Source organism: Microcebus murinus, chromosome 6, assembly GCF_040939455.1.
Source record: "Microcebus murinus isolate Inina chromosome 6, M.murinus_Inina_mat1.0, whole genome shotgun sequence".
NCBI lineage: Eukaryota > Metazoa > Chordata > Mammalia > Primates > Cheirogaleidae > Microcebus > Microcebus murinus.
In genome coordinates, this window is record NC_134109.1 from 40,073,333 (window position 1) to 40,098,592 (window position 25,260).

General features: G+C 39.6%; 1 protein-coding gene across 5 annotated transcripts in view; it reads right to left on the bottom strand.

Moving 5' to 3' along the window:
• Positions 1-4,410: 4,410 nt before the first annotated feature.
• Positions 4,411-25,260, bottom strand: part of DAAM1 (dishevelled associated activator of morphogenesis 1) — a 166,944-nt gene continuing 146,094 nt past the window's right edge. For all 5 annotated transcript variants that reach the window (XM_012785657.3, XM_012785654.3, XM_012785655.3 and 2 more), the window contains 8 exons: positions 21,553-21,659; positions 20,288-20,376; positions 19,286-19,454; positions 15,776-15,883; positions 14,318-14,378; positions 11,314-11,445; positions 8,205-8,375; positions 4,411-6,950 (listed from right to left, as the gene is read on the bottom strand). In XM_012785657.3, coding sequence (XP_012641111.1) covers positions 6,741-6,950; positions 8,205-8,375; positions 11,314-11,445; positions 14,318-14,378; positions 15,776-15,883; positions 19,286-19,454; positions 20,288-20,376; positions 21,553-21,659 — 1,047 coding nt within the window. In that variant the 3' untranslated portion in view covers positions 4,411-6,740. The remainder of the gene's footprint in view (positions 6,951-8,204; positions 8,376-11,313; positions 11,446-14,317; positions 14,379-15,775; positions 15,884-19,285; positions 19,455-20,287; positions 20,377-21,552; positions 21,660-25,260) is intronic.

Genomic DNA, 25,260 nt, shown 5'->3' on the forward strand with positions numbered 1-25,260 from the left:
GCGGGTGACATAGGGCCTGCGTGACCCTTCTCCTGGCAGTGCCTCTAGCAGACGTTGGAAGGTCATGCTTTCAGTGTGAATGCACCAGCAATAAAAGCGTCAGGTCACTGAACAGCTGCTGCTCTTCAGGGTCAAATAGCTCACATTCAAGGCAATAGGAGAGAACTGTTTTCTGCAAGTGGCATTTGAAGAGAATTCCTAATAATGAGGCCTTCTGATGGTGGAGTAACTAATGAAGCTGGCTGGAGGGAAGGAAGGAAAGGCGGGAGGGAAGAGGGGGCTGAATGGAAGGTCTAAGAACAGCCGACTTGCAAAAACCGTCTTTAACTGGAAAGCCAAAAGGCTTATAGCCTGAACTGCCCGAGAATAACTAGCTCACTAGTGACTAGCACTTTGTGTTATTTCTACCCTCTGGCTTCTAAAGTAAACAGTTAAGAAATGGACATGAAGCTCCTATTAATCTAAGTTAATCAGGAGGTTTTGGGAACTGGGCTGAAGAAGTCTGGAATGGTGAGAGTCGGAATGAAAGTCCAAGGAAGTAGCATGAAAACCCACCTTATGGGGCTGTTTTGTAGAATTACATCCAGATGTAAATAACCTAGGGAAGTCAAAAGGGCATGAAAATTTACGAAAGGGAGTTTACCTGAGGACGGAGTGGTGGTGGGTATGTACGAAGGAGTGGGATGGCTTGGCCCATTTATTGGGGAAGTATGGAGCTGTTTCAAATTCTTCTTGTTCATTGCTGGCATATAGGAAAGCAATTAACTTCTGTGTATTAGCCTTGTAGCCTGCAACTTGATTTTTCTTGTTTAACCTGCTGTAGTCACTCCTTACCCCGTGTTTGTCTTCCCAAGTCATTGCTCAACATTACAATCACCTCCTCTTCAGGCATCTCCTCCCATCCTAGAAGAGTCAGCCCACAATTTGATTAGAGCTGGGAAAGTTTCTCTGCACTGGACGTGGGGGTGAGGACATTAACAAGAAAAGCTCACTATCACATGAGGGATTGCAGATTCTTTTGCCACAGAAATGTCCCCACATGACCATAATGGGTATACATGAGACAGGAGGATGGCAACTGTTTTTTTTCTTCCTCCTCCCAGCAAAAGAAACCAAAAAGCAGAGCAAACAAATGCTATATTCAAAGAACATAAAAAAAAAATCATACTTAGGAACCTTTCTTTTTCCCATGGGGAAATGAAAACATCAAGGTTTGATAAAAATAAGGATCTCCTTTGTCTGAAAACCCTGGTGTGCAATCCTATGCTCATGTTGTTTGTTTGATACCATGGAAACACACAGTTGATTGCAGTAGATAAAAGCATGTCAGGGAAGAGACTAAAGGGCAGGTCTGCTATTTTCCCCATGAGCCAGATAAAAAATAATTCTGATTGGTATTTGCTATGGAAAGCACTAAATCCTTATAAACAAGAAACGTTTCCTCCATAGGCCCCAAACTCTCTCCAAGATAAAGAATTCATAGATATTAAGTCATCTCTTAATTATGGACTCAATAGGCTTTTAGACTTGAGTTCATATTAGTAGGGGCAATAGGGACATAGAGACTTCAAACAATATGTAGACCACACATAGAAAATGAACATAGAACTCAATTTTATAATTTATAAATGACCCCGTGCAAGAAGCCATATACCCCTGACTCTAAATCTCTCCACACACAGTCCAGTGGTTCTCAAAGCTAGTGTTTATGGAACTAAATGGTATCAAGTAGCTGTTAAGCCTTGGGAGTTCTTAATTTAGGTTTTCCACTTGATAGGAAACAGCTGATACTATTAAAAAAAAAAAAAGTTCTCACTGAAAGTTCTCCCTTCCAGACCTCAGCCTTTTGAACAGTCATGCACCACATGATGACATTTTGGTGAACCATGAACCACATATACCATGGTGGTCCCGTACAATTATAATGGAACCAAAAATTCCCTATTGCTTGTGTCCTAGGTGTCATAAGTTCATAGCGCAATGCATTATTCACGTGTTTGTGATGATGCTGGCATAAACAAACCTACTTCGCTGCCAGTCATATAAAAATATAGCACATATACTTATGCACAGTACATAGTACTTGATAATAATGTTGCTGGTTTCTGTATTTATAATACTATACATTTTATTGTTATTTTAGAGTATACTTCTTTTACTTATTAAAACAAATTTGGTTAGATGTGGTGGCTTACACCTGTAATCCCAGCAATTTGAGAGGCTGAGAAGGGAAGATCACTTGAAGCCAGGAGTTTGACACCAGCCTGGGCAACATAGTGAGACCCCATCTCTACAAAAAAATTAAACGTAGCTGGGCATGGTAGCATGGCCCTACTAGTAGCTCTGCCAGCTATTCAGGAGGCTGAGGTGGGAGGATCACTTGAGCCCAGGATTCAAGGTTGCAGTATGCTATGATTGCACAACTGCACTCCAGCCTAGGCGACAGAGCAAGACTCTCTTTAAAAAAAAAAATTAACTGTGAAACAGCCTCAGGTAGGTCCTTCAGGAGGTATTCCAGAAGAAAGCATTGTTGTCATAGGAGATGACAGCTCCATAGTGTTACTGCCCCTGAAGACCTTCCAGTGGGACAAGATGCGGATGTGTGAGACAGTGATATTGATGATCCTGACTCTGTGTAGGACTAAGCTAATGTGTGTTTATGTCTTAGTTTTTAACAAAAAAAGTTAAAAATTCTAAAAATAGAAAAATGCTTATAGAATGATATAAAGTCTTTGTACAGCTGTATAAAGTGTTCAAGCTAAGTATTATTATAAAAGTCAAAAGGTAACTTAATGCAATTACTGGGAAAAGAAGTTAACTTAAAAAGTTTATAAAGAAACTCACAGTAAGGTAAGGTTAGCTTATTACATTTTTAAATAAATTTAGTGTAGCCTAAGTATACAGTGTTTATGAAGTCTACAGTAGAGAACAGGAATGTCCTAGGCCTTCACATTCACTCACCACTCACTCACTGACTCACCCAGAGCAACTTCCTGTCCAGCAAGCTTCATTCACGGTTAAGTGCCCTTATACAGGTTTAGCAGTTTTTATCTTTTATATGGTATTTTTATTTCATCTTTTCTCTATTTAGGTATGTTTAGAAACACAAATACTTACCATTGTGTTACAGCTGCCTGCAGTATTCAGCAGTCACATGTGCAGGTTTGTAGCCTCAGAGCAATAGGCTATGCCATCTAGGTCTGTGTAGGTACACTCTATGATGTTCCCAGCGATTATCTAATAATGCGATTTCTCAGAACCTATACCTGTCATTGCGTCTAAACTACAGTAGTTTTATAAAGATTATCCCTTTGTCTCACAGAAACCCATGTTAAGTTACAGAAAAGGGCAAAGTTCTGGATAGATCACCTAACTTAGCCCGGTCAGAGGCATATTTCCCCTACTGATGATTTTTTTTTTTGAAAACTGAAGACACTAAGTGTAACGATCTGAAAGTTTCACGTTCCTCCTTCCTCTATCAATACACCAAGAGTAACTGAGGGTCTGGGGGTTCTGTACATAGGTCCACACTCAAATGTAAAATAGGCAGTGGTTCATTTATTTTGTAGGATGGAATATCACATTTGCCTAACACGTAGAAGTTTCTCTCTCTCCAAATGTCAGCTCCAGAGAACATTATAGCCTTCGGATACAGTTATCCACTGACAGGATGAGAAATAAGATGGCTGGCAGTTATAAGATCATGAGTCCATTCCAAAGACCAGAAGAATTAGCATTGGAGCACTCAGGGAGTCTATCAACCACTGGGACAGTTTGTATTCAGCCTGACCTTAAATTGGGTTGAGGGTGGCTAGGCAGCCAGGGATGTAGGACAAAGGGAAAGCCTTCAACTTTCAGAGGATATTCACAAAACACATTTTTTGATCTGTATGGGTGACACTTCCCATGTTGACCTATAACAAAAATTAATTTTTAAGAAGAAAATGCTTCAAAATGAAAAGAGTTTTGATTCTGGAGACTAGAGATTCTTTTGTAGACTCTAGTTGAATAATTTCACTGGTAGCTCTACCATATGTAACATGAAACTGTATAACTAATACATAAACCAAGTATAGAAAGAGGTGGCATATGGTAGCCTTCTAGGTCCAGCATATACAAATTTAAAAATATGTATATATTTCTGATTTAGTGAACAATCTGTAATATTTAAATTCAATGGTGGAAAGTTCCAAGAAGCTTGATGATGTTCACAAAAAGAATATATGTACACCCAATGAATTCATCTCTTTATTGCATATTGCTATTTTTTAAAAAATGTACAGTCTCATAACACATACAACATCCTTTTTCTTGGTACTATCTAACAACAGTCTTGCACCTAAAGACTAAGTGGTTCCGACTACTAAACTAATAAGATACAAGACATATAATTAAGTTTACAAATTATGCTTTTTCTTTTTGGCATTAATTTAAAAAAACAAACAAAAAACTTTAAAATACACACCCAAGAGAGAAAAGTGGCTACTTACACCAGCACCAATCTAAAAGGTTTTTTTTGTTTTTTTCTTCTCAACAATGGCACATGGAATTACCTGCACACAGTTTTCGGGGAAAGGAACCAAACGTGGACATGGCAAAGGAGGCCTACCAGGATGGCCATATCAAAAAGAGGATGATTTAAGAAGGGCAAGAGGGACATGCTACACAAACTTGCTCCTGTATGTGACTCTTCCTCCCCATGTCTATTCCTTAAACTGTAAGACAAAGCCATTTTCAAAATACAGTTTCAAAATTGAGCCAGACCAAATTTCTCTTGCTTTAAGTAGAAAAGAATATACATAGAGGCACTTTAGTTAAGGAATAGACAAAACCATCATTATATCCAACTCCTCATCTCTAAGCCTTTTTGAGCCGAGTCTCCATCTGCACCTTTAACGTGGTGTACGCGCAGAGCTCGGTTAACTAGGGGGTGGGGGAGCGTGACCTCTGCTTTGTATTCATGACCGTTTTATTTGCTAGGAGACGTTTATGTCCATATAATGTGTAGAAAGTCACTATGTTTGCAATGAGAAACAAAATGTAAAACCACAGCTCTTGACAACTCTTAGAGCACTATTTCACAGCTTTCACTTAGCACAGATACCTTGCCATCTGCACTAAGCATTATAGTTTATACAAATTATTTTTAAATAGCGTGATTCCTGTACAGTGCACACATTGGTATTCTATTCATCCCTTAATATCCCCATTACAGCATAAGCTCCGTGGGGGCAGGGACTCTGTCTTGCTTACCATTGTAGCCCTACTATGCCTGGTACACAGTAGGTGCTTAATAAATATTTGTTAATTGAAAAACTCAATTTAGTGAGTAAATAATCTAGTGCAACAGGACAAACTACTCTCTCCACAGGAAACCCAACCACAATAGGATCAATGGAAAGAAAAGAATAAACATTAGGCCCCCCATCCCAACTACAAATAAATAAAGCAAAGCAAAAAAAAAAAAAAAAAAAAAAGGCAAAAAGTAACAGTCCTCTTTATATATCATATAATTTAAGGATATTAAGAATTGGTAGGTTAATGGTAAGCATCTATATTTTATTTTCTAATGTTCATTGTTTTTATTGTTTCTCCCTGAGAGCTTTATTTTTTGGACTGAAATTTTACAGGTAGCTTTACTGACATACAATTTAAAATGACAACATATAAACAAACCACTTCAAATATACTTAGAGATAAATAGATCTGGGCATATCTGCTGATGCTGTTGACATTTTGTGCATTCTTTAAGTGTCATTTATTCCAGACCTATATTTACAGAAGATGCAGCTTGTCCTACAAAACAGAAAATAGAAAATACAACAACAACAAAAAGGCACCCCATTAAAAAATTTTTTTAAAGAATCTTTATCCCTTCAGAGAATTCTACCTTTAAGTCTTGGGTAGGATATTTTATTTTTCAGGTTTATATATCTATATTGTTAGAACAAGAAGCACATTCTGGTAATCTTTTTTTTTTAACAAGAGTGTGGATTGCATGAAGATAGTGTTCTTTCCAAAAGCAATTTAAAGAAGTCATCAAGAGTACTTGGCAGAGAACTTGATGAAATTAGGGGGGAAAAAAAAATTGATGTCCAAGTTTTAAATATACAGAAAAATTCTGATTGACATTCTACATGATTCACATTGTGTGCAAGATGTTCTTAATAAATATTTACAGACTGTATCCCCACACCAACGTCAGAAATTCTAAGCTGGTCCTACTTATTACTGATGCGATGCACCAGCATCACATTGTCAACTATCAAAAACCATTTTACATCTACATTTGTCCAACTCCAGTTCCACCAATGAAAATAATTTCAGAGTATACCAAGCTTGGAAACCATAAAATATTCTGCAAGCCTTTTCTTTTTTAAATATACTCTAGGGAATGTCTCTGTCATCTCTTTCAGGAGATAATATTGTGCTTCTGAACAGTCATGGTGTTCAGGGAGAGAAAATGAGCCACACTCAATGTGAATGCATACACGAAGGGTTTCTGAGCACATACATTAACAAAATTTTTTAGCTATACATATAGGTCTCCAGACAACACTCAGACTTCTATATACACTTTTTAATACATATATATACACACGCATACATTTACATACACACATTCACTCACAGATGAGGGAAGAAATTGCCACCGTTTGGATTGCAAGGCAGTGTAATGAAAAGTTCTAGTCACTTCAAAGGGATACTAATGCGCTTTCTAGAAAAGTATTCATGGAAAATTAGAAATTAAGTTTTGTGACTGGTCTCTCTCGGCTGCTGTCCGTCATCTGGTTGGTAATGCGTTTGCGATTCCGTTTCAATTTGGAAAGGTCTTTGTCAAACACTTCTCCGGAGCGTAACGCTGAAACAAGGTCATCAAACTCTCCGCTTTCTTCGCTGTTCTCTTTTGCTTTTCTCATTTTACGTTCCCTTTCACGTTGCTCTTTGAGCTGCAAATATAAAGAAACCTTTTAGAGAAGTGTCAATGTACTGTATTTTGTTTTCAGTGGAGAGGAACTCTGAAATGTGGCAATGCTCTGGTATCACCAAGCTATGCTCATCTGCAGTTGCTGACTAAGGGGTAAATGGGACTTGAGGTCTCCATCATGGAAGTGATGAACAGTGACAAAAAATTAGCACTGCTTTGTGGTTAGACTATCCTCTAGGTTCTAGGTAAACCTTGTGATATTCTAGTTAAAATGAGAGCAACTGAGGTAATCTGTTTTTATAATGGAAAACGTTATCACTATTAAATAGACCTCAAATATTGTTTTCTTTATGGTACACAGGGTCTAAAGCAAATGATCATCAGGCCACTTTCCTCATATCAATGGCTTAGCTTGTGTCTACTGTGGATGCCGGAACTTGCTGCACAAGAGCTACTGTTTTTAAAAGCCAAGTAATACATACACATTCCAGAACACTTGGATAATTCAGACAAAAGGAACGGGGCAAGAAAACATCTTTAATTCTACTACCAGAGATAACCATTGTGAAATTTTGGGGTTTATCCCACCACTATTATTTTCTATACATATTTATGCTTATTTAAAAAAATAAATTTAAAAAGGATTTCATGTAGAAATCATTTTGTAAGCTTTCTTACATATCATTAAATATTCTTTTTTTTTTTTATTTCGGCATATTATGTGGGTACAGATTTTAAGGTTTCAATAAATGCGCATCCCCCCCAAGTCTGAGTCTCCAGCATGACCATCCCCCAGATGGTGCACATCTCACTCATTATATATGTATATACCCGCCCCCTCCCCCCTCATTAAATATTCTTTGAAGGTATGTCTTTTAAGGACTACATTAATATTCCGTTATGTAGCTGTTACATCATTTAGAACTAATGCCCTATTGGTAAACATTTAGGCTGTGTCCAGCTTGGGGCTATTATAAAGAATGTTGCCCTCTTTGTACAAATTTATGATTCTTTCTTTAAAATAATTTCTAAGAAATGGAATTCCAGATTAAAGGATGTGGATACATTTTTAAAGGCTTTGGATGTATACTGTCAAACTGGCCAAAGGGAACTTGCTACTACTTTAAACTCCCGGCAGCATTCTGGAGAGTACACTCCCGCCTTCCTCCTTGCCAGCACATCACATCACAGTGCTGGCAAGGTCTACAAACCCTGGGCTGGGCTGTAGCTGTAGAACCTCCTGGAGGAGGAACTAGCCAGTTAGTCATACTCTTACCTGAGCTTCCATGCGAGCTCGACGCTCTTCTTCTTCCTTCCTCCTCCTCATGTTTTCATTCTCTTGTTTGGCTTCTGACACAGCTTGAAGAAACTGATCAAAAATGCCAAAGAACTCATCCGGCTGCATTTTGCCAGCTTCTTCCCCAAAATGCTTCACTGCTTTAGTAAACTGGAAGACAGAAGGTTTTAAGAAGTTCAGTATTCCAAGAGAATTCCATAATTCAATATAAATCACTTTACAAGAATAAAGCTCAAATTAAGTCAGCTTTTTTTTCTCTTTAAGAGATGGGTCTCACTATGTTTCCCAGGCTGGAGTGCAGTGGCTGCTTCACAGGGGCGATCACGGTGCACTACAGCCTTGAAATCCTGGGCTCAAGCGATCTTCTTGCCTCTCACCCTCTTAAGTAGCTGAGTCAATATAACTTGATGGACTTTAGTGAGCCTGTATTTATCTTCAGCTGCTGAACATGTCTACTAATCATTTCCAAAGTAAAAATTGTAATACTCCTCAACTTTTGAAACCATTTATTCCTTTTTATCTCATTTACGCTTAACATCTATGATGACTTTCTATGGCTTTTTATTAACTAAAACAGTAGTAAAAACAAGAAAGCAAAATATTATAAGACCGAGCACCCAAAACATAAAATTAATAGGAAGCTCAGCAGGGGTAAGGAAACTTCTACTTTTAACTTTTCTTTGAAGTAGTTTAATATCATTTATTGGTGCCATATGGTTAATATCGAAAGCAAATGGGAGCCAGCATTTCTTAGCTGTTTTTCCTAATCATAGATAATGCTGGTATTGTTAGGCTACTTCCTGGGACTCAATTAGAAAACTAAGTGGTTAGCGGATCCTTAATGCAACTCAAAATGTATGACTGAGAATACAATTTTATTCCAAACCTTTTGTTTTAGAACATTTTTTCAATGCCAATCTTTTTAAACAGCCAAAATGCAAAATATTAAGGGAGAGTTTTAAAAAATTAAATAAAAATATATGTATACAATAACAATAGTATATTCTGTCTCTTTTTACTTTTAACTGTTTCTGTTTTTAATTCTTCCAGAAGTTATTTTCTTAACTCTAGACAGTATGCTTTCAATAATCTTAGCATTATTATAACTACCCAAATAATCTTCAATGCCAGTCAGTTTGTTAAAGTTATACTTCTTTTGCAAGGATATAATGCTGCCACTTCTAGGCTACAAGGATAGTGTTCTTGGCTACAGAGTCAATGAATTACTTTGCTATGCTCAATCAACTAGTTAACATTTTCCAGATTTTAAATTTTGTTCATGTCTAGACCATGATGTATTTATGCAGTCCCCCAAAACCAACAGTTTCTAGTTGATTTTATTTTTCTTACTTCACTTGCCTTTATTATATTGTTAAGTTCTTCTGGTATTTCAGTAACATTATCTATTATATCTTAAGGAAAATGTTTTAAATATTTATTTTAAATAAAATAAATTTTGACTAATATATATTTATATGACATTTTATAATTATTATTTCATATCTTTAAATTTATAATAAAAATGTTCTTTTTACAATTTCTCTCTTCATCGAGTTGTTCTCAATGTTTTACTTATTTGGAAATATTCTATCAGAAAACAGAGCTCTTTGGGGAAAAATATAGCATTCTTCACACACCACATATAGTGTTCTAGCTTTTTTCAGGGTTTTGTAAGCTAATTTCTAAAAGTTTTGGTATGAACAAAATAGCAATAGACATTTAATAACTAAGCTTCTAAAACATTCAAGTTCGTGTACTTCTAGCCATCCTGAATGATCTTTTTATCTAGGAATTCTGGTGATGATGAAGTCATGTATATTTTAGTCTTAAAAATCTAAAGAAAACTGGGCTCAGATTAAAGTTCCCACACTAAAAAAAAAAAAAAAAAAAAAAAAAAACGAAGTAGGTTTTGGTTTTTTGTGTGTGTTTAAATAAAAAAAACAACTATCTAATTGCTTCTTATAAAAATGTTTGGGCCCCTTGATAAAGTAGGTAGTGTATTGCTCAGTTAAGATAACGGGGCAGGGGGCACCTCGTCCTTTACAAAGCACATACTCCAAAGTGGTGAGGCATACATAAAATACGGTGGAGGCTTTCACAGTGGACGTTTGAGCCACGGTTTCTGACATCAGTTGACTGATTTCCATCGCAGGATCAGAGTTTGGACCCCTAATAGCAGTCATTCATATACATACATATATATGTATATATATATATATTCTTCTCCTTTATTTGATAAGGTTGGAGAGGAAGTTTAACGCTAAGATTAGCTGATATAGGTCAATACAGTCTACTTCTGCACAGTTAGGTATATGTGTACAGTTATATAAACAATCATCCATACCTATAATTGATAGGTGACCACAGAAAAATGATAGCCATTTACTCAAGATTCAAGTGAAAACAAGAGTGTTGTGGCACATGAGATACATGCAGAGAAAATGAGAGAATGTGTGCATGCATTTGTACATGAATGTGTGTGCATTTGGGAAGAGGAAACAACCTGAGATAAAGAGAAGGCAGGCGGGGGTGAGGAGTTAAAGGTCTTGGTTATTACTCAACAAAATTTTCCTCTATGGGAAACAAAAATTTTGAAAATAGCAAAAATCACAGAATGAAATGTCCAACAAAAAAAATTATACTTCTTGTAATGAGACTGTGAATTAAAATGCAGCTCCTTTAATAAGTTCTGCTGGAGATTTTAATAGGTAGTGCCCTGTTCTCCTAAGGTACATTTCCATTCTGCCCTAGTTTTCATCGTCTACTCTTTTCTGGTTCCCAGAGATAAGTACTTCGATCCTGAACTATATTCTGCTCTTATACTATGAGAGCCTTAAAGGTCTAAAGGCACCACAAGCAGGTTAGACAAAAATGTATTTCAACTAATCACAGTCAGGGAAATGAAAATATACCTATGATATACAAAACAATGGAATCTGGAAAACAATCATCTACTACTTCATTTCCTGTGCCATGATGTTTGGATCTCATTCCTGCTGCTTCCTGTACAGTGTAATTAATATCTGAAAGTACTGAATTGAAGCCCAGCCCCGTCAAACAACACTCAGTGTGCAAGGGGGAAATTTACCAGGTCTTTGGCTTCTGCTAGAAGATCTTCAACATCAGAGAAGCTGAAGCTGGCTACTGTGATGAACTGGCTGACAACGGACACAAACTTATCTCCGGGCTGTGGGGGCTGAGACTTCTGATATTCCAGCTCCTTAAACACAGGAAATGAATAACGTCAACATAGGTTTCAAATACAGACACACCTTGTCTCATATTCCGTACGCCTCAAATTTAATAAATCAGAATGGCAGACATATCAAGACTTGTTCTAAACGTTTTGTGATACTCTAGCCGCCCCCCAACCCCGGCCCTTCCTCTCACCATGATGATAGCCATGCGCATGTGCACATGCATATTCGCAAACAGCAATTTAACCAACCATCTGTACTTTATCAATGTAGTTTCTCATTCTGGCTTTAGGAAGGAAACAGTTTGCATTTGGATAAAATTAATAGAAGTTAAATAATGGGAGCAAACTGGATTCAAAAGGTTTGTGAGTGAAAACAAGAAACTTTTTCTATGCTAATTGTGATTTTGTGATATTCTATGCTAATAGAATATTGTGATATTCTATGATAATTGTGGTGCCTTGATTTTTCCTCCTTTCCTTTTCTGCCAAGTCTATATTTACTTCCTAAACCATGGGATCTGGGTCAGTAGAATTTCACCTGTAGCTTTTGCCGCTGTAATTATATACCATTTTTCATCTTACCCATACCATTCAGTTTTTGTGAACAGGAGGTAGGAGAATCAGTCTCTTGTTATTTATCCGTATTCTCCATCACCACAGTGATGAACACACAGATGGTTCAAATACAATTTCAATAATTAATTTTAACCACTGCCAGATGCACATTCTTATTTGATTCCCACAACACCTCTGTGAGGCACCATTACCTCCATGAGCAGACATATAAATTGTGGTTTAGAAAAATTAAATTCTTTGTCCAAAGTATTTGGACAGTCTGGCATCTGTAACAGGGCCTGAATTTGAACTCAGGTCCCTGACTCCAGAGTGTTAGTAACAACCATGCTGTGTACCAACTGACTCAAACTGGATTGCCCTTATTTTCTTCTGCACCTGCTTTGGAGAGATATTAGCAAGCAGGGGTGTAGGGTTCACAGGCCATGAGTTCTGACTCAACTCTTACACTGGTTTGCTGCTTATCCATGGCAAGTTGTTCTGGACCTGTTTCTTCACTTTTAAAAGGAGGGCAATAGTCACATATGAGGAGACTCAAATGAAATAACAGAAGTGAAGACTCTCATATTACAAATTATGAAGCTGGCTCTGATGGGAAGAAATTGCCATGATTCTAGTACTTGGGCGTAGAAAGTGAGTATATGTGTGTATTTGGTGTGGGGATGAGAAAGGGATTTTACAGTGTTTCATTCGTGTATAATTTCATAAGAATTCCAGTTCCAATACCTTTAAACAATAGAATCAATTTATGCAAGGCACAATTAGGACACATGAATATTTGAACAGGCCAAGCTCTGCCTCCTACTGTTTCTTACAATGCTACCTCTTGACATTTAGCTGTCAGGGGCAGGGGGAGGCTTTTGTAGCCCCTTTCCTATGAAGAGTGTGATGGAGTGTATATGACCCAAAGGATGGAACGAGTTCAGCAAAACTATCCTTTTAATAAACAAACACAAAACTCCCTTGCAACCTTCCATCCCCCACCCCAGGCCTTGCTCTGAACTGGCTCAGATGGAGGGGTCAGAGCAACTATTATCAGGCTTTAGGCCACCATAACGGCCATAGGCCCACTGGGGCTGGAAGAAAAAGTGTCCACTCAATTTGTTCATCTCCTTTTTTTTTAAACTGTCCCCTCAAACAAAACAAAATAAAATAACCCTCACATGCTCCTTAATTTATTAAAACAATTAGAAAAAATTAGACATTGTGACTTTAATTTTTACTAGAAGTATATCCTTAATGAATTTCAACCACTTTCTATGGCTTAGTTTTGTGATTAAAAAAAGAAAAGAAGGGAGAGTCCTCATGGCATTATTGATAAACGATGTGAAAGACACTCATGAGAGGCACCTCTCCAAGCTGCCTGCGAATCAGTCTACTTTGCCGAGTGCAGACCCAAGCCAGGCCTGCTCTCCTGAATAAGGCTGCCGCTCTGCTAGCTGGTTCCCATCCCCGACCCCCTTCTTGCCGGCAGCAGCACCTGTGTGGTACTCCCATGGCACCGTGCCAACAGTCACATTCCGTCCCACTGACTCCTCCCTGCCCCTGGCAGCCTGACCCTCTTCCTTCCTCTGAGGCCTGGGCCCAGGTTGTCCTGCATGCCTGGGACAGCCTGCCTCCTAGGCACCTAGGTTTACCCCACTCCCCATCCTAAACCATAGCTCAAAGTTCTTCTTTTCCAGAAGAGAAGCTTCCTCCAGTATATGCCAATCGTTCCATAAGCCTCCAGACTACCCTTAATCTACTCCTCTTCCTCCAGGCCCCCTTGTAGGCACTGTGCTTATCTGGATGTGGCCAGGCAGAAGGAACTGCAGCTCTGACTATTGCAACACCTGGAGGGCAGGGATTCTGAGCCACAGTGACCCCTTGCCTAGAGCACAGACTGTACCCTCAAGTGTCTGCTCAGTAAATACACCACAAAGGACTGACTTCAAAAACAGCACAGAAGTTCTATTGCTCTACTGCAAGTGAACATCAAGTGTTAAGAAAACATGGAAGCTGGGCAGGTCCTTGAAGATCATCTAACCCAATCCACTTATTTTAAAGAGTCCTGCCTCACAGGTGAATGGGTGACACTCTAGGTCCTGTTTCCAGCTCATGCAGCAGTGACCCACACACGACACCTGGGGCCTCCACTCAAGTCACCAGACTAAACGCAGCCAGCCTTTTCTTCTTAGTGGTGGTGGTTGTCTTTTTTAAATCAATAAATGTCTATCCTTGGCATAATATATATCAAGGCAACCAGCAACTCATCGCTGGGAATCACCAGCATTAGAGATTGTGAAGGGACTGGGAATTAGAACAAGAAACAAATACTCACTGTCTCTACTGCTTTCAAGCCACTTCTCAAGGTACTTATTTCTTTGTCCAGCTCAGTCATGCTGTTGTAAATAGCAACATTTTAGTAATCAATATGTGACTTTGGATTAAATATAATATGGATTAAATATAATGTGGGTTTAAATATTTCATGCTTGGAAGTCCATACTAGTTTATTTTAAATGGTTAAGATTCCCTTCCATATTCAGATCTCACAGAAAGACAACAGCATTTTAAACTTATGGAAGTTAGGTATAAAATTATGTTCCTTGTTTTCCATAGCCAGCAGGTATAGGTTAAAAATAGCAGACTAGAAACATCTCCCATTTGTATAAAAATATTTTATATTTTAATCTCACAAAAATCTCACTTCAACAAATTACTCTCTGTAGAAATCAAGTTCTTGCCATACTTGGCTCCCTTTGAAAAAGTAAAAGAAACTGGTTTATCCACAATCATGTTCACATTGTGCTCTTCATAATTGTCGTATTGCTTTTCACTAAGGCTATGGTAATATATTATAAGGTAACAGTTTAAATTTTAATCAACAATGATTTTTCTTAAAGTTGTATTAAATAGTTTTTGTTTTCGTTTTTTTTTTTTTTTTTTAAACAGAGAAAGATTCCTGGGCATCTCTCATGTACAATGCTTTCTATTTCATGGCTAAACATTAGAGATTAAAATTTAATTCTCACAGATAATTCACAACATACAAGGAAACTCTCCAAGACTTCATTTATTTTAATATTTTAATTTCATGCCTTACATAGTATATTTCTACCAAATTCCACAAACAGAAGGAAAAAATTAGCCTGCTCATTATACTTTTCAAATTGACTGTAAAAAGATGCAGTTTAAGTTTTAAAAAAAGAGAGAGCCAAAAGAGGAAGGGAAGAATTGCAGGGAAAATTGCCTGCTCCTAGTTTCTGAAACGTGGTGTGAAGTTTGTGGGAAAAGTTTGGCAACTTTCCATTTTATTTTTAGCTTTTCAATTTGCATAAAGACTGCTTCCCATTAAAGGGTTGCCTTGGTTTCTGGTAGTGTGTGCATATGTGAAAATTATTAGCAACACCCTTACATTTAGGTCTTCTATTTGCTTGACCATGTATCTTTATTTAACTAAAGGCGCTCTGACCTGTATTTAAAAGAACCGCCTTTTAAAAGTACTTGTGAAACCCACATTCCTTTCCTATACTCTTAGTAACTCAGAAAATTAGGTTTTATGAAAGTTAAAAATTGCATGCAGCAGTATTCCAAAGGAGTTAGAACAAATGTATATTCAAAACCTTGTAACACATTTGAGTGACTTTTGGATATGAGTCAAACTTTACTTCATCTGATGTTCAGGGGAAAACAAACAGAAGGGCCCACTTCATGCAATGCTAACTAACTATCTCAATGGCTAAGTGCACAGTCCACATGATTTAAAAAACTAAAACGAGTCACTATAAGTACTTACTTTACTTTTGCGGCTTGAGGAATATCTCGCAATTCTTCATTCAGATTGAGAACATTGGGGCATTTATTTTCCACAATAGTTATGAGATAGTGCAAAAGGGTAATGTTCCTACAATCAAAGAAGAGAAGAGTATTAAACATGGTTAATATCTACACGGGATTTACAGCTCAAGTGGTAGAACCCATAGTGATGCTATATTCCTGCATTAACTTTGAAATTGGGAGGTTCCTTTAAGGCAGAGATTTTCAAGAGAAGGGGATAACAGGAGAGCCTGCATCAGATTTACATAAACATATGTCAAAAGGAAGCATATAGTTCCTAAAACAGGGGTAGGAATCACATTTCTGGCCCACAATGAGCATCCATCCTTCAGAATCTGGGTAACGTGATAGGTGATTAAAGTGCACTACTGCACCACTGCCAATGGGGACAAGCTCAAGTTTACCTTCGCAGGGATCTACCCCAAATGGGGTGCGCCCTGCAGGTTCATGACAAGTCGGACTGGGTGGAGTGAGGGATGTTTACTGCACTGGAGAGGGCACCTATTTTCAAGTCTAAAAGTATAGAGTAGCAAACTCGCTGATGACAGTTATTGATCATTTTTATTTAAGGTTTTGTCCAAAGGGTGGTCGGAAAGTTAGAAAGCCCCCTATTTCAGGGCAGAACCTGGAAGTGGGCCATAACTGTCATCATGTGATATCTTTGCAGCTGTGAATCCACTTCCTAATTTAGCAACACTTCAGCTCCTAACTGCATAAGCCGTAGCAGTTATAACCGTTGGCCGTGCCAGCTCCCTGTGCGGTGGTGACAGGGCTGAACTCTGCCTGACCTGGACTGGAAAGGCGGCGTCTGATAACAGTATCTATCAGGCAAAGCTGTGTTAGTCTGGTCCCACTGTTACCGACTGCACTGCACATTACAATCACCTGGACTCCAGATGCCTGGGCCAACCCCAGAGATTCATTTAATCGGAATGAGGTGGAGCCAGGCGTGGGCATTTTTTAAAAACTCCCTGGTGACTCTAACATGCAGCCAGGATCAAGAACTACAAATCTATTCAATTTATCATAATCAGGAAGATACAAATGCATTTCTTTAAGACATTTTCATGATTTAGGCAGTATGCTAATTCAAAATGCTAAATCACAACACTCCCACCCACCTCTAACCAAAAATAAGAGTTCTCAAACAATTTTCTTTTCCATCACAGTGAAAACCATTTCTAGTTACCATTGTGGTTTCACAGAGACAGCGCAATCCTATTCCTCAGTTACCTGACTCACATTTTTAAAAACATTTCCTTCATTTTTCTTGCTCTTTATAATTAGAAGACAATGGCCCCTCAGTACGAAACAGTGGCCAATAATTCTAATGACTTATTGTTCAGGTGTTTGGCTGCATCCTTCCATTTCAGTTTTGCTCTTCACAGAATCTACCTGTCTGCCCATGTCCCTCTCACCTAAGATGACAGGAGAGGGAGCAAAATGCTAGCTACCATCACAAGCAACGGTAATGCTATTTTTTCCCTTATCTTAGAGAAATGCTTTGTTATTTAGAGACATTTCAATTAATTTACTTAATCATATATGCTTCTGAGGTTACTACAGAATTTATATAATGTACAAGGCTTTTCAGAAGAATGAATTAGAAAGGCTCAAAACAAGATCAGATCTTCCCCATTTGTTTGCTATCCAAATGATACCTCATTTGAGTAAACACAAATTCTTGAAGAATGAACAAACTAAATAGCCATCTGATTGTTCCCTGGTTGTTACAGTAACTGAGCCTTCTACGTTGAGTGAATATTCCCTTCACGCTGACTGTCCTGCCTGTTATGCTGTCTGATTTAGATGCAGTCGAACGACACTGAATGAGTGACTGCTTACTGGCAAGGCATACTGCTTGGTTTGCAAGACATGGGTGTTACATCTGAGAACCAAATATAATATTAAAGGCAGAAAAAAGAGGAAAAAGAAAGATCAGAAATACTTTTAATTCATTCTTCTGAAAAGGCCTGTACGTTATATAAATTCTATAGTAACCTCAATAAATAAGCAGATAATCACATAGTAAGTGCCAGAGGACTAGTGATTCACTTTAATATGTGTTTGTGTGGGTATGTGTATGCAAAACACCTTCCTTTAAAAAGTGGCTGCTTTTATATGTAAATAAGATCTGCCAGTGCCCTAAGAGTTCCCTACTACAACCTCCAAAGCAGATCCATCTGTAGGTTAAGAGTAGAGCTGTGTACAGACCAAGAGAACAGGTATCAAATACCTATAAGGCCAAATATCTTGCTTGTTATAACCTCAGGCAAGCTAAATGAGCCACTTGACCCTGTCTCAGTTTATCTGACAACAGGTGATAATAGCATTTGACTGTGTACTTCACAGGCTGTTGTGACAATCAAATGTGAAAGTGTTCTGAAAATGATCAAGTGCTTACATTAAAAATAAGGTGGCAGAGCTATAACACAATAGCTGCTCTTCATTAATCTATATCTACATGATGCAAAAATAACAAATTAACACATTGCTTATTTCTTCTAAGATGAATTCAGGGTTGCCAGAATCCTATGCTTCATGAAACCTATAGAAGATACAGGGTAAAAAACCTTAGTTAGCAATTACTAGGGCGAACAGCCCACATTTCTAAAAGGAATCTGGGTACAGAGAAGCCTATACCTTAGAATCAATTGTGCAAATCCCTTTGAAGTCAGTGAGAACCTCACAGAAACACAGATCTCAGGGAAACTAGAGTTAATATGCCTAATGACCCTACCTGTTAATGAAACAAGAGTGTTTTCACATCTCGGTGTCTCTAATGAGAAACTGTTCACCTAAAATGCAGAGTTGTACACTTTCTAGGAAGCATTTTAATGAGTTGTGGGATGAGCAGCTGAATACTAAGAGCCAAAATGCATTTATTTATACATCATAGTATTTTTTGCTATAGCTGCTGGCTGCAACATATAAAGGAAAACATAACCTAAAAACCCAGTAAGTTTCACATTCCAGCACTGACTATCAGTTTTTTTCTTTTCTCTGGGACACAGTTTTCTGGAGAGGAGGAATGGCTGAGAGGGTTTGTGAGGAGACTTCCAGAGGGCTGGTAATATTCTGTTTCTTGATCTGGGTGCTTTTAATTCATTCAGGTGTGTTCAATTTATGGAAATTCATCAAGCCCTACATTTATGATTACTGACCTATTTTGAGTAGATTATAATAAAAGATTTACCAAAAAAAAAAAATGGTTTTTTCTTTTAAAAGGCAGGAGTAAAAAACAAAACCCTTGGAATAGATGATGTCCCTGTGGACAGAAGATGGATGATGGACAATTGGTCCGGCAGGAACTTGGGGGAGTATTAGGGAAGAGTCAATGTCAGACAAGGGAAGAGAGAAGTGAGAAAGGAGTTCAGAGTGAAGACTGCAGTGTCACGGAGGCCAGGGAGGACCAGAGGGGCACAAATCTGAGTCCTGACCTAAGTGCCTGGATCCCCCCCATACTTACTTATCAATACTGGATTTTGTGTCAGCTATCTTATTTAGGCTGGAGATCTTGAATCCATACGCATTTCCTCTTTGGCCTTTATTCATATAATTTCCAAATGCCAAAACCACCTCTAGCAACTGCTTGAGGGAACTGCTCCTAAACACCTCTTCTGAGCCAGAACGAATTGCTTCAAAACAAAACACATAAAAACACAAGTATTACAACCAAGACTTTTCAATGATACCCACCCTAAATCCACATACCTAGTAACAGACATTGAAGATGTAACACTGGATTGTTAGACTACCAGGGAGCACTTTCAAAACGCCTAAACCAGAAGCGAGAGGAGAGGAAGCAGATAAAGCTGTTCACGACACCCACAGAGAGGCGCGAAGTCCTGCCCTTTCTTAGGCCTTTCCTTGGCTAACCTGCCAGCCTCCGACGTTGAGGAGTACATAAAATAGCGACTCCATTTCCAGCCTTTCTTTGTAGACACTTACTTGCCTGGTGTGAGTCAGATCAACAGGATTACTGATCGATTCCACTGACAGAAAACTGGTCAGATTTGTTACATGGTACAGCTCGCAGGTGGCACAACAGGGCCCGGTGCTCAAGCACACTCCTGATTCCAGCCTGTGGCCTGTGGCTGTGCTCTCCATGCCCAACATTTAGAAACATAACAGCCTCAACTCTTCCCTTGAAAAAAATCTACTAAGGCCCTGTTGTACGAAAGCTAATTACAGGTCTGATGCTAGTAGCAGACAAATTAATTTCTTGCCAACACCCATGTCGTTAAAGTCCAGCTCTGCAGGGGAACCCATGAAGTGTGCTGTGAGCCCAGAGCCCAGGCCAGGCCAGGCCAGCGCACCAAGTGCCGACCTTAAGTAACTATCCAACAGAATTTCAAAGGATTTCAAGCAGATCTCCAAAGGGATCCTGTTTACTGTGTGCACTTGGATTGCACTTGTAAATGGGTACTAATGACAAAAATCATTTCCAATCTAGGCGGCTTGACTTTACCTTCCACTTTAGGTTTCACTTCCGCCACGCGCTCTGCAAACTTCTTTTTGAAGTACAGCGATTGCAATCTTTGCTGATAATGATTAATTCTGTAAGAGCAAGCATGGACTGATTAACATTCACTTAATATGTCTATGTTCACTTACTAGCCACGGAGGCGCAGGTACCTTGGAGTGCCTCCGCAACACACATGCACACAACAGTTCTCACCCGACAGGAACACAGGGCACGTGGCCAACTCTGCCTGGAGAGCCCATTTCGGTCTGCCCCACAGTGGGTCTCTGGGCAACTGTAGTACAGTCCTTAGCTCCAATCAAATAAGGCAACTGCTAACAGAAAGTGGGAGCTGGCTGCTGCTGGCTAAAGGTGCCACCCCTCCCTCAGAGTCCCGGAAGCTCTTTTGAACACAGAAGAGACAAAAGGGAGTGAAAATGGAAAGACTCCACATCCTACTGCAAACGAGTGATAGTTTCCTATGCTTCCCCCAAGTTTCTTCACTTTCCACTTTTACCTTCTGAAGTAAAAACTTGTCTCCAGAGTCCTGTCACCATACTGTCCTCTCCTCACTTCTGTCCCCAAACCTCTCTTACCCTTTCTGCTCCCTCAGGGAAGAGCTCTGTCCTGAGCTTTGGGACCACTGGCCCTTCTCTAACGCGGAGTGGGTCTGATAGGCCTGGGCTGGCAGAGAGACTCGCTCACATGCCAAACCCAATTACGAAGCAGCGGCTGCCTCGGGCTTTCTGGAGGAGGGTCCAGCCAGCCTGCCAAGGCTGCGTGGGAAGAGTGCCTCGATTGATTACTGATGTCTGCACATGTCACAGTTTGCCGTCCAGACCCTGGCTCTTCAGTAGTGTGGGCTTGTGCTGACATTGCCAAAGTCTGACCGTATTTTTTTTCCTTCCATTTTACAACCACCTTGAGATGCTGAGCTACTAGGCAGTGTGAGATAGTATCCCAAGAAATCAAAGTGGTTAGGAAAATGGCACTGACCGGAACCAAGAAAAGGTCTGACTTGATTAGGCCAAAGCACATGAGCCCAAGAGGCCCAGAAATAGAAATGGCTGTGAAGACACTCAGATCCTGGCTCCTCCACCAGTAAGAACTCACTTGAAGAAATACAATCAAATTCCACATAACTCAGACTTGAGAAGACCAAGTTAAGCCAGGTTAACTGGCCCAGACAATTTAACATGAATCAAAAATTATAATTCACAACACTTGTAAAGGTAAGGGTATCTTTACATCTGAAACATCTTCAAACCTACCGGCTCATCTCAAAAAGGAATCTATCAGCCTTGGCCATCCGATCCAGCTCGTGTTTATGTTCTTCCAACAGGTCAATGTCACTTTTTTCAGGAACAAATTTCAAAAGCTAAAAAGTACACACAAATATTAAAACTGAGGTTTATAACTTAAATAGCTACAGTAATTTTTCACCATTTCATTTGTCCCAAGATGAAATTTTAGCTTTTGTTTATAAGTTCTGTTCACAGGTCAAGATACAAAAGAAATTATTAAATCTTTCCATTTTTACTAGAAAGTAGTTAAAGTGGTATTAGATTCACTCCTGGCACCTTTCTGTTCTCTATGGCCTCTCCAATCAGACTTGTGGAAGCTCTGGACCAGGACCCACTTGCATAGACGATCAGAAGGACCTTGGAGAGTCAATCTCTCATCAGAAGATGACACAACTGGGGTCCAGGGAGATCGAGCAACTCACCCAAGGTTACAACAAAAATTTGTATGATCATTAGAAATAGAACCCAGGTGTCTTGACTTTCAGCTCTATGCTTTTTTCTTTTATATCACACTGAAATGGATAATTCCATTTGTATTTTCCATTCAATTTTCTTATTTTTCTGTCTTATCTAATTCCATCTACTTTTTTGCTCTGCGTAGAATGGGATGAGAGGAACACAGTGAGATTTGATGCTTTTGATTCCATATTTTATTTTGGAGGAAAAAAATGAGCATAGGTGTGGGATAAATATCAACAATATTTAAAGTTGAAAAAGTCCTTCTATATGTGTCTGATTTCAAGGTATACACATGTATATGTGTATGCACAGGCCTGTGCATGTATAGTATTTTCTAGATACCCCTGGAATTGGGTAGTCCATATAATAGATTTTCAAATGTTTGTTGGATTTTACCAAGGAACCTCAGAAAAAGCAATTAGTCTGGGTGCCACCAGCAGAAAAAAACAAAACAAAACAGAATTATAGGGAAGGAAGTGTGAGGAATTACAGGAAAGTGGTGTGGGGCTGGAAGTATGATCCAGGCAGTGTGCATATCACATCCTGGGGTCTGGATGGGCATCACAGCATTTATGCAGGTGAAAGAGTGGTAGGAATGGCAGTGGGAGGGGTAAGCAAGGGCAGGGGGTAGCAGTGGAATTATAAGAAATTCAATCTTTATTTTGGGGACACTAGGATGTACCTGAAAAATGTTATGTAGGGGAAGGACTTTGCATTTTTAAAAAAATCACTGTGCCTTACAAAAATGGAGAAAGAAGAGATTAAAAGTGTTAGGGGGTCATGATTTCATGGTTGACACAATGACTCAGGTGAGAGATGAGAGTGGCCTGGATTGGGTAGGGACAGTGGACTGACTCTAGAGCTATTAAGGAAGTTTAAATGGAACAGGCCTGACTAGATGAATAGGCTTTGGTCTTTGAGGGAGGAAGAGTCAAAGATGAGGCTCTCGAGATTCTGGCTTAGGCAACAATGCACACAGAATGTAACAGGGAGCCCAGGAGAAGGTTGTAGGTGGGGTTTGGAGAAGGTGGGTTTAGTGTTTGAAATACTCTCAAGAGAACCAGGCAGTGATTTCTAGCAGGCAGTTGGATAAATGGGTCTGAAAGCCTAAAGAGATCTGTTTAGAAGACTAGGCACTGGTGTTGGTTGTAACAGGTAGGTCACCAAAGGCATGGATGTGAGTGAACTAAGCTGAGGAACCACCAAGAGAAAAACAGCAGGGCTGGGGAAGAACCAGCATTCAAGGGACAAGGACAATAACAGGAGAAGCCTTCAAAGGAGGCCATGCACGTGCAGCCAGAGAGGCCTACAAGGCACCCCAGGGCCCTGGGAGAAAGAGTTTCATCGTGGAGCAAGCGGCCACACACCACCAGGAAAACACAAGGTGCCCCGTGGCTTTGGCAACAAGGAAACTGTGAATGCCCATGGTGAGAATAGCTCTAGGGAGATAAGAGTGCTCGCTTTGGCAACACATATACTAAAATAGGGAGGTAAGAAAGACAGACTGTACAAGCATGAATGGGAGTGGAGTGCATCCAGGCTTCCATGAACATTGGCTAGCTGTGTTGAGTCCACTGTCCCCTGTGCAGGATAACGTAGTCACTGCATCTATGCTAAAGCTCAGTCTGCTTTCAGGACAAGTGTGTGATGGACTGTGTGTGGACAGTTTTAAGAGAGGAATGGAGAATTAGGCAAACACCTGGGAATAAGGAGGAAGATATGCATCCTAGATCTCATCTGAGATCTGAGCCCCATAGCTATGAGCAGGAGAGGAAGGAATGAATGTGGCCCAAATGCAAATCATAATTAGGAGTAAGGGGGTGCTGGCATCAACACTTGTGTGGGAACAGTGTTGTACAGAGAAAAAGGAAGCAGAGAACAAATGGTAAACTAAGGAGGAAAAGAAAGAATGTGGGATGTGACCAGAGAGCAAGACAGACGCAGAATGATCAAAAAAGGCCAGGTCAAAAAATACCCTACTTGGCCAGATTCTGCTTCAGTAGACTGGTTTTCTTTCTTGTATTTATTTGAAGTACATTCTATTTGCACTGCAAGCCCATTTGGCAAGATTCTGAAATCCTTTCCCTCAAGGAGGAATTTTGCTGGACACAATTTCACAGTAAACAGATCTCGTGGAATTTTAAACATACAACCTTGTCGTTAGGGGCTTAAGGCAGAAGGACTAAAGCAGCTTTGCACACAGTTCTCCACTCTGGGTTAGCAACCTTGCATGCAGGTGACTTGAACGCAGGGTCACTTGGGAGGCAGGGAGGGACAGGAGAGGGGCTCCACTCTCCCAGGGTAGAGACCGTGTTGACTGGTAGACAGTGCGGGAGGAAGACTGAGTGGAAGAGTTGGAGGACGCTCTACAAAATGAATTTCAGGTTTAGGGAGTATTTCTAAACCAGTCGTAATGGAGCAGCCTAAGAGACTTGAGAACAGCTATTAACTATTTTAATAATGAAATCAAACCTTTAAAGGACAGTATGGAAAAATTTTCCACTGCTAAGTGTGAGGGTTTTTACCCGGGACAATTCCAGCAGTAGAGATTGCAGGGAGGGGCAGATCCATTTAGGGGGTGATGCTGCACACATCACTCCTCCCTGCTTTGTGTCCGGGACCCTTGAGGACATCAGTGAGAACCATGAAAAATGCACACGCAGACAGACAGGCACTCCACCCAGAGCAGCCTTGACACCCAGGACCACTGTTAGCACAAAATACCCTTCTCCTTTTCCCTTGGAGCTGAGCATACCCACAGATAAGACCTCGGGTACAGCCTGGAATCATGGTTGCTAGTGTCCACGTCGGCCTTAAGTGGATCTGGCTCTAACAAATGTGGACCTTTGGACCAAAATCACTCAAAATGATTCTATCCCACGAATGATGAGACAGAAAGAGGGAATAGTCTAAAACATTCTGAGACTAATATCACAAGACACATAAAAATTTACACTGGACAGAGGGGAAAAGGGCAAAGATGGGTGAGAATCCCTGGAATATGTGCTAATTCAAGAACATTGTCATCTGGGGGACAAGTGAACAAAGCTGCTGAGCAACACATGACGTGGTCAGAGTGCCTAAACCGAAATGCTACAGAAATGCTGTGTCAAGAGGGACTGCTGCTTGGCCGTGGCTAATAAAAACTACATTCAAATGCCATGGACAAAGATGTGTATCAACTGCCATAAATCCCATACCTGCTGCCATTTATGA